This window comes from Triplophysa rosa, linkage group LG24 (assembly GCF_024868665.1).
Source record: "Triplophysa rosa linkage group LG24, Trosa_1v2, whole genome shotgun sequence".
In the NCBI taxonomy this organism is placed as follows: Eukaryota; Metazoa; Chordata; class Actinopteri; order Cypriniformes; family Nemacheilidae; genus Triplophysa; species Triplophysa rosa.
This window is the reverse complement of record NC_079913.1, coordinates 8,328,800-8,343,919: the sequence shown is the minus strand read 5'-3', so window position 1 is coordinate 8,343,919 and position 15,120 is coordinate 8,328,800. Positions and strand designations below refer to the sequence as shown.

General features: G+C 38.5%; 4 protein-coding genes across 6 annotated transcripts; 2 read left to right on the top strand and 2 right to left on the bottom strand.

Annotated features, from left to right (window-relative positions):
• The first annotated feature begins 420 nt into the window (after window positions 1–420).
• On the top strand, window positions 421–4,022 carry dram1 (DNA-damage regulated autophagy modulator 1). Of its 2 annotated transcripts, XM_057324471.1 has the most exons (7): window positions 427–794; window positions 1,535–1,602; window positions 2,170–2,312; window positions 2,601–2,778; window positions 2,945–3,003; window positions 3,113–3,205; window positions 3,423–4,018. In XM_057324471.1, exons 1-7 carry the CDS (start codon window positions 664–666, stop codon window positions 3,465–3,467), a joined length of 717 nt encoding a protein of 238 aa, XP_057180454.1. In that variant the 5' UTR covers window positions 427–663; the 3' UTR covers window positions 3,468–4,018. The 2 variants fall into 2 exon arrangements, with proteins under 2 accessions (XP_057180452.1, XP_057180454.1); XM_057324469.1 differs by having other exon boundaries at window positions 421–794; window positions 3,113–4,022.
• A 145-nt stretch (window positions 4,023–4,167) lies between these two features.
• washc3 (WASH complex subunit 3) lies at window positions 4,168–6,038 on the bottom strand. Its single transcript, XM_057324472.1, has 7 exons — window positions 5,861–6,038; window positions 5,653–5,751; window positions 5,502–5,567; window positions 5,302–5,424; window positions 5,047–5,163; window positions 4,903–4,967; window positions 4,168–4,816 (listed from the first exon to the last, which is right to left on the bottom strand). The coding sequence occupies exons 1-7, from the start codon at window positions 5,909–5,911 to the stop codon at window positions 4,723–4,725; spliced, it is 615 nt and encodes a 204-aa protein (XP_057180455.1). The 5' UTR covers window positions 5,912–6,038; the 3' UTR covers window positions 4,168–4,722.
• Window positions 6,039–6,177: 139 nt separating this feature from the next.
• cwf19l1 (CWF19 like cell cycle control factor 1) lies at window positions 6,178–11,364 on the bottom strand. Of its 2 annotated transcripts, none has more exons than XM_057324467.1 (14): window positions 11,145–11,364; window positions 9,810–9,894; window positions 9,635–9,719; window positions 9,433–9,534; window positions 9,138–9,352; window positions 8,921–9,036; window positions 8,758–8,842; window positions 8,482–8,631; window positions 8,247–8,373; window positions 7,938–8,017; window positions 7,654–7,863; window positions 7,156–7,275; window positions 6,981–7,078; window positions 6,178–6,807 (listed from the first exon to the last, which is right to left on the bottom strand). In XM_057324467.1, the coding sequence occupies exons 1-14, from the start codon at window positions 11,243–11,245 to the stop codon at window positions 6,663–6,665; spliced, it is 1,719 nt and encodes a 572-aa protein (XP_057180450.1). In that variant the 5' UTR covers window positions 11,246–11,364; the 3' UTR covers window positions 6,178–6,662. The 2 variants fall into 2 exon arrangements, with proteins under 2 accessions (XP_057180450.1, XP_057180451.1); XM_057324468.1 differs by lacking the exon at window positions 11,145–11,364 and adding an exon at window positions 10,050–10,159.
• An 89-nt stretch (window positions 11,365–11,453) lies between these two features.
• On the top strand, window positions 11,454–12,640 carry klhl42 (kelch-like family, member 42). The gene is made up of 3 exons (XM_057323455.1): window positions 11,454–11,821; window positions 11,903–12,096; window positions 12,183–12,640. Exons 1-3 carry the CDS (start codon window positions 11,454–11,456, stop codon window positions 12,638–12,640), a joined length of 1,020 nt encoding a protein of 339 aa, XP_057179438.1.
• Window positions 12,641–15,120: the final 2,480 nt, after the last annotated feature.

Genomic DNA, 15,120 nt, shown 5'->3' with positions numbered 1-15,120 from the left:
ATTTAATTTATTATATTATATTATATACATATTATTTATAATATATTTAAGCGATTTTGCTTCTATTGCTACATTATTTGAACACACTTTTTATGTATTAAATATATTTAAATAATATTATTATATTAAAGCAATTTTATTCATGTATTCATGACATACGGTTTTAATTATTTGATTCTTGCATCAATTTGCTTCTAAAATTAGTAAAATTTATTTTTTACTTTATCTATATTGTGAGTGTGCAAAAAGTGTACAAAACATTGAAAAAGAAATCTGAATAAAAATGAAAATAAAAGTGAAAAACGCTGATGTAAATAATGTGTTTCCATAAATGTATAATGTGTTAAAATAAATTTATTTAAAAAAATAATGTTGTAAGAAAGAAAGAAAGAAAGAAAGAAAGAAAGAAAGAAAGAAAGAAAGAAAGAAAGAAAGCTGTTCGATCTGGTCTCATCAATCTATGGGTAAAACAATGAGGAAGAGAAACATATTCACTGTGAACACGTGACAATATAGTTAACGTTATAAACGGCAGGCTATTGTGACTGTGTGTAGTACAGTATCTGTATGCAACACCTATTAGTAATGTTTGATTGCTGCGATTAACTTTTCTTTTGTTGTTGTGAATGGTGATGCACGGATCAAATTCACCCCTCGGGCACGATGGTTTGGTTTATGGAAGGAATGTGCTTTTTACCTACTTTTTTGGTCATCTGGTCATCGAGCACGTTCATAGTTTCTTATATCATCGCATTGTTTCGGCGAGATGTTGATGTTATCGTCCCGTATATAAGGTATGTGTGATGTGATTTTTAATCAGATTTTGTGCTTGACTGGATTCACACATCTGGATCATGCATAGCTCAACATACCAAAAACTGGGATTATAAAGTTATACATCTAACCAACTATATCCGTATGTTACTTTTTATTATTTAAACCTGTGTGTTGTAAATATGTGAAAAGTAAGTTTTTTGCAAAGAGCTCGTTTAGTTTCGCTTTCCACTCAGCGACTACGTGTTGTTGGCTCTTGTTCATCACTTTAGTATTCAGCGGAGGCGACTGAAGACAAACATCCTTAGTTGACACAAAAGAGGACATATTAATGAAAATGTATTTTATAATAAAGCATAAACATTTCTGATTATATTAATTCCTGGTGTCTAATTACATATTCAAAATGTGTATTCTAGAAGTAACAACATAACGTTGTGCAGCTATGGTTGTGGGCACTGATACAGAAAGCATGTCAGTAAGGAGGTCATAGTTGTGCATTATCTATAAAGAAACCACAACTATGCACCAATCAGCTTCAAAGACTAGAACTTTACGATTTTTAATACATACCCAAGTCACTTGTAAATAATCTGAAGTCATTACACAATTTCTTGTCCTTTAGTCTCACTGCTATTTAGTAAAAACTGTATTTATTTAGATGTGCATTTCATCTTATTTTTGATACAATTTATAAATAAAACAATGTTATTAAGTAAACAAATAGCATAGAAAATCAGTCCTTTAATGTTTCTATTAGTGATACAGGAGCCATTCCGCCGGAGAGCTGTGTGTTTGGGTTTATGTCTACAATTACAGCCTTTGCAGGTGAGATTACTTTCATTTAATAAATGTAGGTTACCATATAAATGTCATTTATGTGTGTGTGTGTACACTTTTTCCAAACTCCTCAAGAACCTTCATACTCATATTTCTAACAACACAGTTTCATAAACACTGAAATTCCCTTGCGGAAGCTTCAGGGAGCTCCTGTTACCTGGTGTCACAACCATTTCGGAAATTGTGTCATTTTAAGTCAACTGCACACACTGTGTGGTTTTGACATGTGAGAGAGAAGCTGTGGGAATGACTCTGTACTTTTCTTTAGTAACAATGGAATCTCTCTCGATATAGTCTCACTTCTCTTTCTGTCAAAAACGAAAACAGAATTTTTCCCATCTGTTACACACAGCCGCAGTTCAAAAATAAAAAAATACCAGCTAAAGAAATGAAACTTAATGCCGAATCATGGGTTTTCTTGTGAATATCTACATATCTACAGTAGACATTCTCATTTCGCATCATTCTGCATACACATAATGATTTGTGCAACATAAGCCATTTGATAATCTATTGCTTTCTGTCTATAATCAGTGCATAATACTTGTTTTCCAGCATTTGCCACAATGTACGCAGGATATAAGTTTGTGGAGAGGGTACATGAGACAACGGGTGCAGTGTCTCCTCATCTGAACAAGGCATCGTTTGGTTTTGGCATCTTATCTTGTGTTGGCATGTGTTTTGTGGCTACATTTCAGGTACGTCAAGTTAAAGGTTTCATATATATAATTTCTTAAAAGTTCATATGTGGGTGTTGTTAAAGGGATAGATCACTCAAAAATGACTTCTATTGTTTACACATGCACGCACAGTTGCACAAGTATACACACACAGATACATTTGACTCACACGCAACAGGTTGAACATTCTGTTTAACAAAACTCTTTTGTGCTAAATAAACACATTTGTTTTTTTTTTGGTTAAAGTGGTAAGTGACTTTTTATGGGAATGAGTTCAATTCTGACTGTATGTCTGTATTTTTCTAGGAGACAACAGTGGTATACGCTCATGATTTTGGAGCATTACTGTTTTTCGTCTGTGGAGTTGTATACACTGTTCTTCAAAGCGTGATATCATACCGTGGTCATCCTTATGGATCTTCAAAGGCCGTGTGTCATGTCCGTGCAATCTTTGCTGCAGTGGCCTTTCTGGCAGTATTTCCCAGTATCCTTTCAGTATCATAAAGATTAACTTGCAAAATGATCTGTATTTCACATGCAGGCCGAAATGTTAGATGTAGTATTGGTATTGAGTAAATGTACATACAGTATATATTAATCCGAATTCAACGATATAGCATCAGCTGATGTTCTTTAACATACCCTTTCAGCCATTATCTGTGGAGTACAAGTCGGAACAAGTAAACTTCACTGGAACAGTGACGATAAGGTAAAATATACAGTATGTCACTGTTGAAACAATTCAGTACTCAGATTTACCCTAAAAACTCAAACACGAGCAGGTATATAATACAATATACATATAACTTCTTTTTAAGGATTACAAACTTCATATTGTGAGTGCTATATGCGAATGGATCACTGCCTTTAGTTTTGTGTTGTTCTTCTTTACCTACATCCGAGAGTTCCAGGTGAGTATACAGCATTTATTAACGGATTTATGTTATGTTGTGTCACTGTTTCTTGAAGGATATTAGTTTGATTGCCTGCAAAGTTTTCTAATCCTGGCATCACATTTGCTCATAACTCATTTTGATCATGTAAATCTATCTGGGTGTGTCAAAAAAAAGGGGACATTGAAAGTCTCTCTGGTATGAATCATAACTCATATGACTCTTTCTCTTTCAGCAATTCACTCTGAAACTGACCGTTAACTTGAGAGAGTGTTTGTGACCCCAACATCATACTGTATTACATGAGTCAATTTGTTTACTGTGTTAAGGGCATTTTAATAGATTTGTATTTTTATACAACTTGTACATTTTTCAGGTTTAAAACGTCTGATATGGTGTAATAATTTGCAGTGTATAAATGTGTTGTTTTTACTACAGTCAGTTTTTGAACATCAAATCCTTTTTTTAAAAGGAATAAAACATGGACTTGAAACATACACTTTATGGGACCATGTACCTGCTGCGTGATCATGATTTTAATTTGTAAAAAGCATTTTATAACCGAGACAATAAAAGTGTATATTTATACACCATAAAATGAGCCTTAGACAAATGTTTACCTCGATTTCTGTACTACGTGTAAAACGACCTTTGCTTTTGTTATATCAGAATGTCATGCTATGTCCATTATTTCTGTATTTGTTTAAACCCTGTAATTATTTAAAGCATTTTACTTCACTGCAGCTAATAATGAACCACAACTGTGTTTAGATTGTGAACTCTATGCAGTGTGGTCTTGCACAACGAGTGTCTGATTTTATAATTATTAAATAAAAATGCATTACAGTGATGACGTAATTGAACAGTATAACGGGTGGGATTAAAGAAACACAAAGTGACTGCATCAGCATTTCTTAGGAAAGGAAATGATTGTGTTTTTAAAGGAACTTCACTGTACTCAACTTCTCTATAACAGCAAGATTTTAATAACACGTTTCGTTATTAATGCCATTTGAAAAAGACACGTAACGTCTGTGTGAAACAATCATTATTCTTACAAACTCAGCAATTCTACCGAACAAGGCTTAACATCATTTCTGTTATTGATATGACTAAATTGTACTGCAAGGCATTGCGAAATTGTAATCCAACATGAAAAAATGAATATTACACTCAATTACATTTCGAAATCAATTTCTTAACAGATCACTTGCTGATTGTGTCTATTTCAACATAGTCACTGACATATATTGGTATGAGATATACATGTTAGGCATGTAACACAAATGACAGCAGCACTTAAACAGACTAATTATAACAAAATCATTCGCAATCTCACATAGTGAGCATTTGTCCTCTGCAACTAAGGGACAGCATGTGTGGTACACTGTCTCCAAGCTGTTGCAACCTTAGCGCCTTAACTAGACTGTCCCGTGTAAGGACATTTAAGTGCATTTACCCTGCTTTGACATAAGCACGGTTCCTGCCGGCCTGTGCAGGCCTGTTAAATACAAAGCTCATGGGAAAGGGACAAATCAGTCACTAAAAGAGGATTCGCTGCCTGAGCTATCATCATCTTGCTCTTCCATCCCTTTTTTGCCACCGTCTGGAACAGGTGCATCAGGGGTACTAAAAGATGCACAGTTACAGACACAAATGATACACAATACACATACAATATATAATAGCAGAAGAATATGTGCAGATGTACTTACTCAAGCAAACTGGGGTCCAAACCCTCTAGTATCATCTTATTTGTAATAGCCATGACTGGAACACCCTGTGTGACAGAGCAACGCCAATAGTGATGGATAAATGTCTGAGAGTAATGAGAATAATGTTAACAGAAACACACATACCACTTGCACCATTTTAAGATATCGGGCATATCGTGGGTCCTTTGCAACAGTCATCACATTTCCTGCAGGGGCTTCTGCTTTCGGCTCCTGGGTGACTCCCTGTGGTTGCTGAGTTACCTTGAACGCAAAAGATTATTTATTAGTAACAAACTATTCTTCTAGCGTCTGTTCTATATATATTTGTTAATTCAAAGTTCATGTAACTGGATTAATAAATTAAACCATCAATGTGTAAACATGGTAACAAGCTGATACCTCAGGGGGTGTAACAGTAGAGGAGCCCGTGGCATGACTGCCATCTACTGTGGGACCATTCGTTTGCGCAGACGGTCGCACTCCATCCACTGTAACGTCTTCTAAGCCGGGTATAGAGGCCAACTGCAAGTTTACACAGTATATTTTTAAAAGATCAAAATATTTGGAGAAAATGAGCTAAGACACTTGAGTTGAGTTACCTTTGCCTCCAATATGCTTAGCGTGGTTTCAATTTGCTGGATCCGTAAAGATACCGTTGACAGTTTCTGGAAGAGCAAACGTCATGTGCTCACTGACACGCAGGTAACGTAAAAATAAAGTGTGTAAAGCTAGGATAACAGGGGGTCATACCTCCTCGCAAACAGTTGAAAATCGGTTCAGGAATCTGACAGTATGAACGATGAACTGGTTAAGGAAAGCTATTATCCTCCGCTGTTGAATCGCTGGGACCTTACCACAAAAACACAAGATGTGTCCTAAACATACTATAGTAACTTACAGACACAAGCAGAGGAAACAATCATGTGAGATGTAACTGATATTACAATGTTAAACTCACCTTTGTAAGATCTATTCCAGATCCCACAATGGGCAACCCGTCCTCATCCATGTCAGTCACTTATTTGTTGTTTTAACTTAACCAGACAAAGATTTACGCAGCACGGCGAAACAAATACATCTCTGTGAAAGCAGATTCTCACGTGACTTTAGCGAGACCAGCAACAGTTCCGCGTCACGAATAAAAGTGCTCAATCCTTCCGCTTTCAGGACATAATAAAAGTCGACTCAAATACAGTAAAGCGGGTTGTCGACGTTTGATAAACGAGTATCAACCAAATAAATGCATGAATATCTGCTTGTTCTTTGCCTAAACTTATTTTATATATGAAATTGGTGACACCAATACAACGAAATTGACTTTTGCTCTCCTTTTCGACAGGAAAATAATACGTTCAAAACGAGATACTCAACATACCATGTCTAACCTCATCAACTGGTTTGTGTAGTAATGTCTACATAAACAACTCCAGTAAAAACATCTATGATGCCACACGTCAAATGCACATGCTTTTGCTACAAAGCAGAACATTCAGCTCAGTCCTAGTCTAAAAACAAGGTCATTCACACACACCATCAAAAGACTCATACAACATTATCAAACAGTAGAAAACTCTTGAGATTACAAACTTGAAAAATGACTTTAATTAGTCACGAAACAAACTCCACCACTTCCAACATAACATTTTAAAATCATAAAAGATTTAAAACGTAGATTTGTAGACACTGTACACTGACATCATAACCTCATGCGTGAGGTTTATTAACAGAATTTAAAAGCTAAATGTATCCAGCATGTTTCCTTAGTCATCCAGGGCAAAGTCGAAGCGCTGGAAGTCAGAGCGCACTTGTTTGGTCAAATCTTCTTCCTCTTCCTTCGTGCATTTACATTCTCTCCAGTCAGCACGCATAGGGATGTTCAACACCGCCTCGCTCGCCAACACCTCCCTAAGGGCAGACGCACATATAAGCAGAAAGATTTATAACATGCATGCACAAAATTTATAGTTATGCAAAGTCTACAACAAACGTTTACAAACATTCAGTAAACTATAAAGAGAAATGCTATATATGAATGGCCATCTCCCCTAAATGCAGAAACGTATCAAGTTTACAAATACCTGCCGAACTGCAGAGGGAAATTTTTCTTTATTCTATAAAACAGCTTCTCGCCTGAATCCAGCTCCACGTAAAAGTACGGCGTTCCCGGAGGAGCGATCTGCAATTGGGAAACATTAGTGTAACAATTTATTCTGATTTAAGTCCAGTTTGAGAGAAGGTTGGCAGCTACTGTACCTGCTTGAGGTCTGTGTGAGGTGGAATCTCCATCAGCTCCATCTGCTGCTCTTCAGCCTGTGTCATAAACGCCTCTTTGATGTCTTCCGTACTGCACTTCTCCATGGGTACCAGCACAACCTGAGGATGAAGACAGAACACTACCGTTGAGCCAATTATGCATAACTTTCTCATAAAGAAGCCTTCGACAGGTCACGTTTATTGGTCATCATCGGGTGTGTGTCCCTCAGAAAGAACTTCTCATCAGGGCAGACAGACAGTTACTATCCACTCAGACTTAAACTGATGAAATGCATGTAAAAGCCTGCGACTGGTGAAGAACTGAAATCTCTCATGCTCTTCATGTTGATGTATGTACCAGGCTTTCTATCATATATGTGGTTCTGCTTAGACTGACCTGAGATCTGTACAGGTCTATCTGTTCGGGCAGAAGCCACAATCTCAAAACATGCATATTTATCATAATCCCACACTTATAAGCAGGGAAGGGTGACAGACCTGTAGTTGAAGGTGCTGACTGCGGTAGTTCCTCTCAAAGAGGACGCACCGACAGCCCTTGCTTTTGCAGAACTTCTTGACAGCAGTCTTGTATTTCTCCATTTCTTCAACCACCTCAGATGCCAAATCCACCACTGACTGGTAATGCCCGATGGGCAGCAAAAGAACATGGTCCGGAGTAAGGCCGCCCTTAGCCAGAGCCATGTAGCACTACGGAGCACACACTGATGGTAAATCAACAAAAAACATCACAACCGAATAAAAAAACAAGGCTGTTTTCTCACGTGCGTTCCGATGCTTATGACCAAGTGCTTCTCAACTTCTGGACTGGCGAGGCAGAACCAACAGGGTCCAGTGGGCTGTGCTATTATGAGAAGAGAGATAATGTATCATAAGTATACTGTATCACTTTGTCACTAAAAAGGGACACACAAAAAACATTGTAAAATAGGTCAATAATACAACAACATTTTAAGTATAACGTAACAAAATCTGTAATGCTGAAGGAACAAATATATTAGTTGTTACTCGTTTTACTAAATCGAAGATAATGAAAATCCCAAAAGAGAAAGAGGGGAGGCAAGTGGACTCACGCGGTTTGCGGGGCTGTTTGTGTTGACTGGACCTGTCTCCATCCGAGTGTCTCTTTCTGCAATGACTCTGCTGGTGATGCGGTTTCTTCTCACCCATGTCGAAAAAGAACTGTGTAGCTGGTTCCTCCTAATAAAGAGAGGATACAATCATCTCAGAAGCTAAATTAGTATCAAGTCTTGATGATTTTCTAACCAGTTTAACATGGAAACAGAGTTAAAACGTGTAGGGACATACCTCTGGCTCAGGCACAAAGGGGGGCGGCTTTTCTTTCTTCCCATCTTTCATAGGTTTCCTGTAGGGATTCTCCGTGACATCCTGTGGCTGTTTGACTAACTCGGTGGGGTCCATGGTTTTCATTGGGACTATGTTAAAGGCATACAAGTACTGCAATAGAAGATTAACATTTTTTTTTCATTAATAAAAATTCTGGTATTAAAGCTGCTCAGTTGTTCGTTTCCATTATTTAAAATTATAACTTGTAACTTTTTGATCTAACCAGCATCCCTGTACCTTTTTCTTGGCAGGATTGTTGACGGTTGCCAGTGCGATGAATCTGCTGACATGTTGTGCATTCTCTTGAAGGACCACATGGTTCCTGTGAATTAACATACATGGTTCATAGCGGGTGAAATCTCAAAAGATAAAAATAAATCCTGATGGTCTTATACCGCACCTGTAAGGTAGCCTCTCGTAATGTACCCCTTCCAGTCCTGCAAAATGGTAGCGGGGCTTGAGCTTGTCAGCAAGTTCTGCAATGGACGAAACCCCACAACACTTTGCATCAACTTCCTACAAAGAAACAAGGACATAACATAATAAAAGAGCATGATGAGGAAATGTGTGTAAGAGTGATTTAAAATGTATGAAATGATCACATTAAAAGGACTAACGGGACTGTTTCCATACTGCCACACGCCTCGAGGCCACTGTGAGGTCAGAAGAATGTCCACTCCTCGAAACTTTGAGTTAGACAGCAGCGGAGTGACCAGGGCACCCATGTCTTTAGGAGTGAAGCAGTGCGAGGGGGCAGGTTCCTGTTGAGCTTCTCTGCCACTGACATAAGCAATCTGAAGCCCCGATGCCCCTGTGAATATGCCCCTTCGACCTGGGAAACAAATAAACGGGCTCGAACACACAGCTTATTCAATGTTATGTATTTTAAATAGAAGTTCAGATGTCTCTTACCCAAGCAAATGATGTTTTCTGCCAGCTCGGAGCCATCTGGACTTGGATAATATTTTACGGTTTCCTGGCTGGCTGCCCCGAGAATGTAAGTGTGGATGGGTGCTGGGGTTTCAAGAGTTTAGTAAAGATCACAAAGTCAGTTTCTTTGTGCGTGATATGATGAAGAAATATGATTCAATCTGACAACAGAACACAACATTACCCTTTTTTGCACCAGATGTGTATGTCTCCCATTCTGCTTCAGCCTCAGAGGAGGTTCCGAAAAAGTCACCAACACACAGAAGCAACTACAAAACAAAACGGTTAAATGAAACTCACTCCCCTCCATCTAACTTTATACAGTGATTTACAAGAAAGAGGGAAACATGCAGACTTGCATCAAATTGCCCGCTCTTTCTCTGAATGGCGTTCACCCGGTTGAATAAAGCATTTATTCTTCCTTCAACGTCCCCGCATGCGAGTCTAGGGTAAGAAACAAATGTGGTCAAAAACACGTGGGTTTATCACAAACATACCTCCGTTTGTGCCGTTAATTAGGACTGCGTTACAAAGTTACCAATCAACAACATAACCATTAAAATAACGTACATATGAGCGATTTGAAATGAAATCCTTACACTCTCAAAGGCTTGTCTCCCATACTGCGGAGTATTTAAATGTTCCTTGATAACAGTTCAAATGATTAACTCTTGCGTGAAAGCGTTGGCGTTAATTTGTGTGCGCCGACCAAATAAACCCGGTCAAAACAAGGAGCAAGAGATTTCGACAGTCTGTTTATAACACCTATCTGAAAACAGGCGTATAAGTATAAAATATTAAACAAATATTTTTATAAACACCAAAAACAAACAACGACATTTGAAAATATATCAATGTTTATTATAAACCTAATAAAATAATAAACACGCTTTTTAAGTTTCTCTCCGGAAGATATACATGGCTGACACAGTAAAGGTGTATCAAACGCGTGAAGTATGCGCATATAATTCGCAACGTTTCCTATAACATTTCTCATTTCGTAGTTTAATATAATCCCTGCCATTAAAACGTTAAATGTATGTAATTAAAGTATATCTAATATTATATTCACATGTATTAAATGTGAAGCTATCATGTAGATGAAAAACATAACACTGCGTAAAATAAGTGCAAGTACGACACAACGTGACGCAACACACATCACAACACCAAAACAGGAACCGATTTAAATTTGAAAACTCAACGTGCATGTCTTTTAGTATAAGTAACTTTATACCATAATTGTTATTTATTTATTTATACCTACTGTACACGGGTTGCTTGTACAACAAGAGACGATGGATCCATGTTAGACAGTCCATCTCATTACATTTCTGCTTGTCAAATTAAACAAATATATAGGGGTTTAAAAAAGGTCCAGGACACGCAGCCGCCCTTCCGTTTGTTTGTGTCTGCAATGCAGTCATTGTTTACAAAGAACAAGGTTGTTTATGGGTGTACATGCACGTGGGCTGACACTGCAACGCGTTAAAACATTTCCATATATAGACTTCGGCACAGAAGGATGAAGCTTCACCGTGGAAAAGCATCTCTAATCACAGCCGAATTAAAACAGCCGCAGCGCTGATCTCAGAACAGCAGACATGTCATCGACCGAGCAGATCATAGCGATCGTAATGGATAACAAAACGTACAACGTGAGTAAAAGCAAACTAATAGAGAAGAGCGATTACTTCCGTGCGCTGTACAGCTCAGGGATGCGGGAGTCGGCAGAGGATTCGGTGCAGCTGCAGGGACTGAGCGCACCCGGTCTGGAGCTGGTGCTGGAGTTCATAAACACCTCTAAAGTTCAAGTTTCCAACGAAACACTGGAGGACCTGATCGAAACGGCATCCTTCCTGCAGGTTACTCCCATATTAAAACTGCTGCTGTCGGAAATCAGACTTGATAACTGCGTTGAGCTCTACAAACTGTCTGAAGTGTACGGAACGCACGATCTGCGTCACGCATGCTTGAAATATATGAGCTGTTATTATCACCCCATGCTGCGCAGGCCGGAGTTTCGGGTGTTGCCAGCAGCTCTCCGGGATCAGATCAGAAATATGCGCATGAAAGGCATGGCCACTTTAGTTGCAATAGGGGATTTCACTGATACTTGTTTGGATTTGGCAAATCAGGATGAACCGTGGAACATGTTGAGGTATAATGAATTGGAGCAACGCTGGAAACCTTTAGCCAACAATCTTCCTTCAGACATGATCAATGTGAGAGGTTATGGATCTGCTGTTCTGGACAACTACCTGTTTATTGTTGGTGGGTACAGAATGACTAGTCAAGAGATCTCGGTCGCCCACTGCTACAACCCTTGCAAGAATGAATGGAATCATGTAGCACCTTTAAACCAAAAAAGGTACAGATGTCTAGATCACTCTGATTTCTCTATATATTATATTCTACCCAGAAGAGATTCATAAGTGCTTTTTGTGTCTAGGTCCAACTTCAAGCTCTTGGCGGTCAGCGGCAAACTATATGCAGTTGGAGGTCATTGTCTGGGTACGGTGGAGTGCTACAGTCCCGAACAGGACTGGTGGACGTGTGTCTCCTCTTTGCCCAACCCACTGGCTGAGTTCTCAGCCTGCGAGTGTCAAGGCATGATCTATGTCATGGGCGGTTATACGGCTAGAGGTCAGACTTATTCATTAACACAAACAAATAGATGTTAGACCTGTAGTACAATTCTTATCATCCTATTTCCTCTCCATATTTTTCAGATCGGAACACCAGCGTGCTGCGCTACTGCCCCGCCTCTGACACATGGTCTGTGTTTCATTCCTGCTCCGCTCATGTACGCAAGCAGCAGATGCTCTCAGTGGAAGACACCATCTACCTGGTGGGCGGCTACACGCATGAGCTAGAACCAGCAGAAGCAGGACGTCGGAGGATTAACCAGACCGATGACATGTTGACGGTACAGTCCTACAACGTGCAGACGGGCGACTGGCTGCAGCTTAAGGAAAACACATCCAAGTCGGGGCTGAATCTCACCTGCACGCTGCACAACGACGGTATCTACATCATGAGCAGAGACGTCAGCTTGCCCACCAGCTTGGAGCATCGTGTCTTCCTCAAATACAACATATTCTCAGACGCTTGGGAGAGTTTTCGACGTTTCCCAGCTTTGGGACAGAACATGCTGCTTTGTTCTCTTTACCTGCCAAATGTCCTATGAGCTGCATCGCTCTCGCTCTGGGGATTTTGGTAAGGCTGCAGACTGCTGGGAGACATATTCAGACACCAAGCCAATCGGAAGACTGATCAGAAATGACAGCAAAGCTGTCAGAATGTTTAGCCAGCACAAATAGGCTCCCTGCTAGGGACGTTAAATGAGCACCACAGTCTTTTGAGGTATCCATGAATTTCAAGTGTTATTATTAATTCATATGTATATACGTTTACATTAAGAGGGAGAAAACACTAAAACATTGCCTACATGCACAGATGTAACTAATGCCAATGTATGGACTTTTATTATATAAAACTTGACATACAGTATATGACTACGAAAACTAATAAGCATTCATTAAGATTCATTAGGCCTGTAAAAGGGCCTTCAGAATGAAATGAGAGCACTAATAAATAAACGCTTAAGCTCTATATATACCTTAACATAAAGGTTGTGAAGTGCTGATTGTGCCTGGACGGTCTAGACTTTGATCTGGACTTAAAGGGATAGTTCACCCCAAAATGAAAACTCGATCATCATTTACTCACCCTTTTATACCTGTATAAATTACTTTGTTCTGATAAGATATTTGGAAGAATGTTAGCAATTTTAATTTCTGGGAAACCAAACAGTTTGGGGGCATCTTTGACTACCATTTAATTTTTCTACTATGGTAGTGAAAGAAGTTTGCTTTCCTAAATCCTTCAAAATATCTCATTTTGTGTTCAACAGAACAAAAAAATACAATATTTTTTTCTACAATGGGAGTGGATGATGTCCCAGAACTGAAAATTGCTAACATTCTGTTTTTCAACAGAACAAATACATTTATACAGATTTGAAACAACCTGAGGGTGAGTAAATGGTGAACTATACCTTTAAATACATTGTTAATAACAGTCTTATATGAATTATTCTTAATATATCTGGGAGAAGTGTCTTAAAATGTGCTGCACAAATACATAAGCCTTATAAAACTTAAGCCTGACCCAAACCGCTGTGATTTTTGAATTCATTTGACCTGCTGAGATAAGTTATCTTGAAAGAAACGGATACACTTTTTTCGTGAAGAATGAGGTGTTTGTCCCATTTAACTTTTGAATTTTTGTGTTTTAGGTCATATTTTCATATGGTAAGCCAAAATGGATGAGTGTTGTGTTTTGAGCATTCCCGCAGTTGCCTTGAAAATGTAATTGAGTTCAAGTTTAAAATGTTCAGAGAAACAAATAAAAGGCTTTATTTTGCAAAGTTCTTTTGATGTATCTGTTCTTACATGCATTTTTGGGCATGATCAAGACATAGTTTGTGTGTTCCTTGGGATTCGATAGTGATCTCTATGCGTGAAAGGGTTAATGGGGTTTAAAAGTTTATCTATTTGAAGTACAGCCAACTTGTATTTATTTAGAAAGATACATTTTATAGATATAAATTTTGTTTATTTGAAAATGACAAAAAAAAGTGATTAGGGTTTTGCCTCTTCCAAGAAGCCCCCTAGTGAGATCACATCTTGTATGCGGTAACTAGTGGTCCATATACTCACAATACACCAGAAATGCCAGCTGTGTCATCATACGTGGCCGGTACGACCTCCACTCCTCTTACCAGTTAAATCAGGTTGAGTCTATTTTGGCTGCCAAAGTGAAGACGGTGCAGATTCTGCATGCTGTGTCACCAGCTGTGCCCCAGCCTGTATGTGTCTCGGGATGAGCCTTCAGGCTCGGGTCTCTGGGTCTTAAAGCTGACGATTTGTTTTATAAAGAAAGCCACCTGTAAGAATCAGAAATATAGTAGAGAGCCAGCGGTGCTGTGGATAGATGATGATTTAATGGTTGCTAAAAGAGCCACTATACACTCCAGACAAGATACTTGCTTGACTTATTATAGGTAATATTTTACTTCACTTCCACTCATAATAATTACTACATGTAAAAATAGAAAATTGATCATATAGGGAAAATAATGAAATACTAGCAAAAGTAAAGTAAGCCCATTTTTGCTGCATTAGGTTTTTGTTGCATTGTGTCATGAAAAATACATAGAAAATACAATCATTACAGTAATGATAATAATCTTACCATGTCTGTTTTTTGTTCAATTAAAATGACCACAAACAATCTAACATTGACAAATCTGTTTTTATACCACCAGGAGATAAAATATATAACATTTGTGTACTTTGATGTTCAGTACTTTGTCCACTTGGTGGCACTACAACAATGTAAAATGCACACATACTCTCTCTCTCAGCTCTGTAATTCCTTGGGAATAAATAGAATCCAAATAAATCTAATATTTTAGCTTAAAAACATATAAGATCATAAACACAAGTTACAACCCACCATAAAAGAACATAGACATTTACAAAATATGAAGAGAACAGGCTACAAGAAACAGTGACTGTTCCGCATTACGGTGACCTCTTTTAAAATAGCCAGCAGCCTGGTTTGTACTGGTAGGGAATGGGGGGTTGAGCAGGGGGAGGGTCC

What these genes read in the sequence shown, in the direction of transcription:
- dram1 (XM_057324469.1), top strand. Translation starts at nt 664, where the DNA reads ATGGTTTGGTTTATGGAAGGAATGTGCTTTTTACCTACTTTTTTGGTC. An exon ending in CTTTCTGGCAGTATTTCCCA is followed by an intron (nt 2,779 to 2,944) that starts GTATCCTTTCAG and finishes ATACCCTTTCAG; the next exon opens with CCATTATCTGTGGAGTACAA. An exon ending in ACTGGAACAGTGACGATAAG is followed by an intron (nt 3,004 to 3,112) that starts GTAAAATATACA and finishes CTTCTTTTTAAG; the next exon opens with GATTACAAACTTCATATTGT.
- washc3 (XM_057324472.1), bottom strand. Translation starts at nt 5,911, where the DNA reads ATGGATGAGGACGGGTTGCCCATTGTGGGATCTGGAATAGATCTTACA. An exon ending in TAAGCATATTGGAGGCAAAG is followed by an intron (nt 5,425 to 5,501) that starts GTAACTCAACTC and finishes GTAAACTTGCAG; the next exon opens with TTGGCCTCTATACCCGGCTT. An exon ending in TTGGACCCCAGTTTGCTTGA is followed by an intron (nt 4,817 to 4,902) that starts GTAAGTACATCT and finishes TGCATCTTTTAG; the next exon opens with TACCCCTGATGCACCTGTTC.
- klhl42 (XM_057323455.1), top strand. Translation starts at nt 11,454, where the DNA reads ATGCTGCGCAGGCCGGAGTTTCGGGTGTTGCCAGCAGCTCTCCGGGAT. An exon ending in GCACCTTTAAACCAAAAAAG is followed by an intron (nt 11,822 to 11,902) that starts GTACAGATGTCT and finishes TTTTGTGTCTAG; the next exon opens with GTCCAACTTCAAGCTCTTGG. An exon ending in GGGCGGTTATACGGCTAGAG is followed by an intron (nt 12,097 to 12,182) that starts GTCAGACTTATT and finishes CATATTTTTCAG; the next exon opens with ATCGGAACACCAGCGTGCTG.
- cwf19l1 (XM_057324467.1), bottom strand. Translation starts at nt 11,245, where the DNA reads ATGAACTCCAGCACCAGCTCCAGACCGGGTGCGCTCAGTCCCTGCAGC. An exon ending in CACATCTGGTGCAAAAAAGG is followed by an intron (nt 9,535 to 9,634) that starts GTAATGTTGTGT and finishes TTGAAACCCCAG; the next exon opens with CACCCATCCACACTTACATT. An exon ending in TCATAAGCATCGGAACGCAC is followed by an intron (nt 7,864 to 7,937) that starts GTGAGAAAACAG and finishes TGTGCTCCGTAG; the next exon opens with TGCTACATGGCTCTGGCTAA.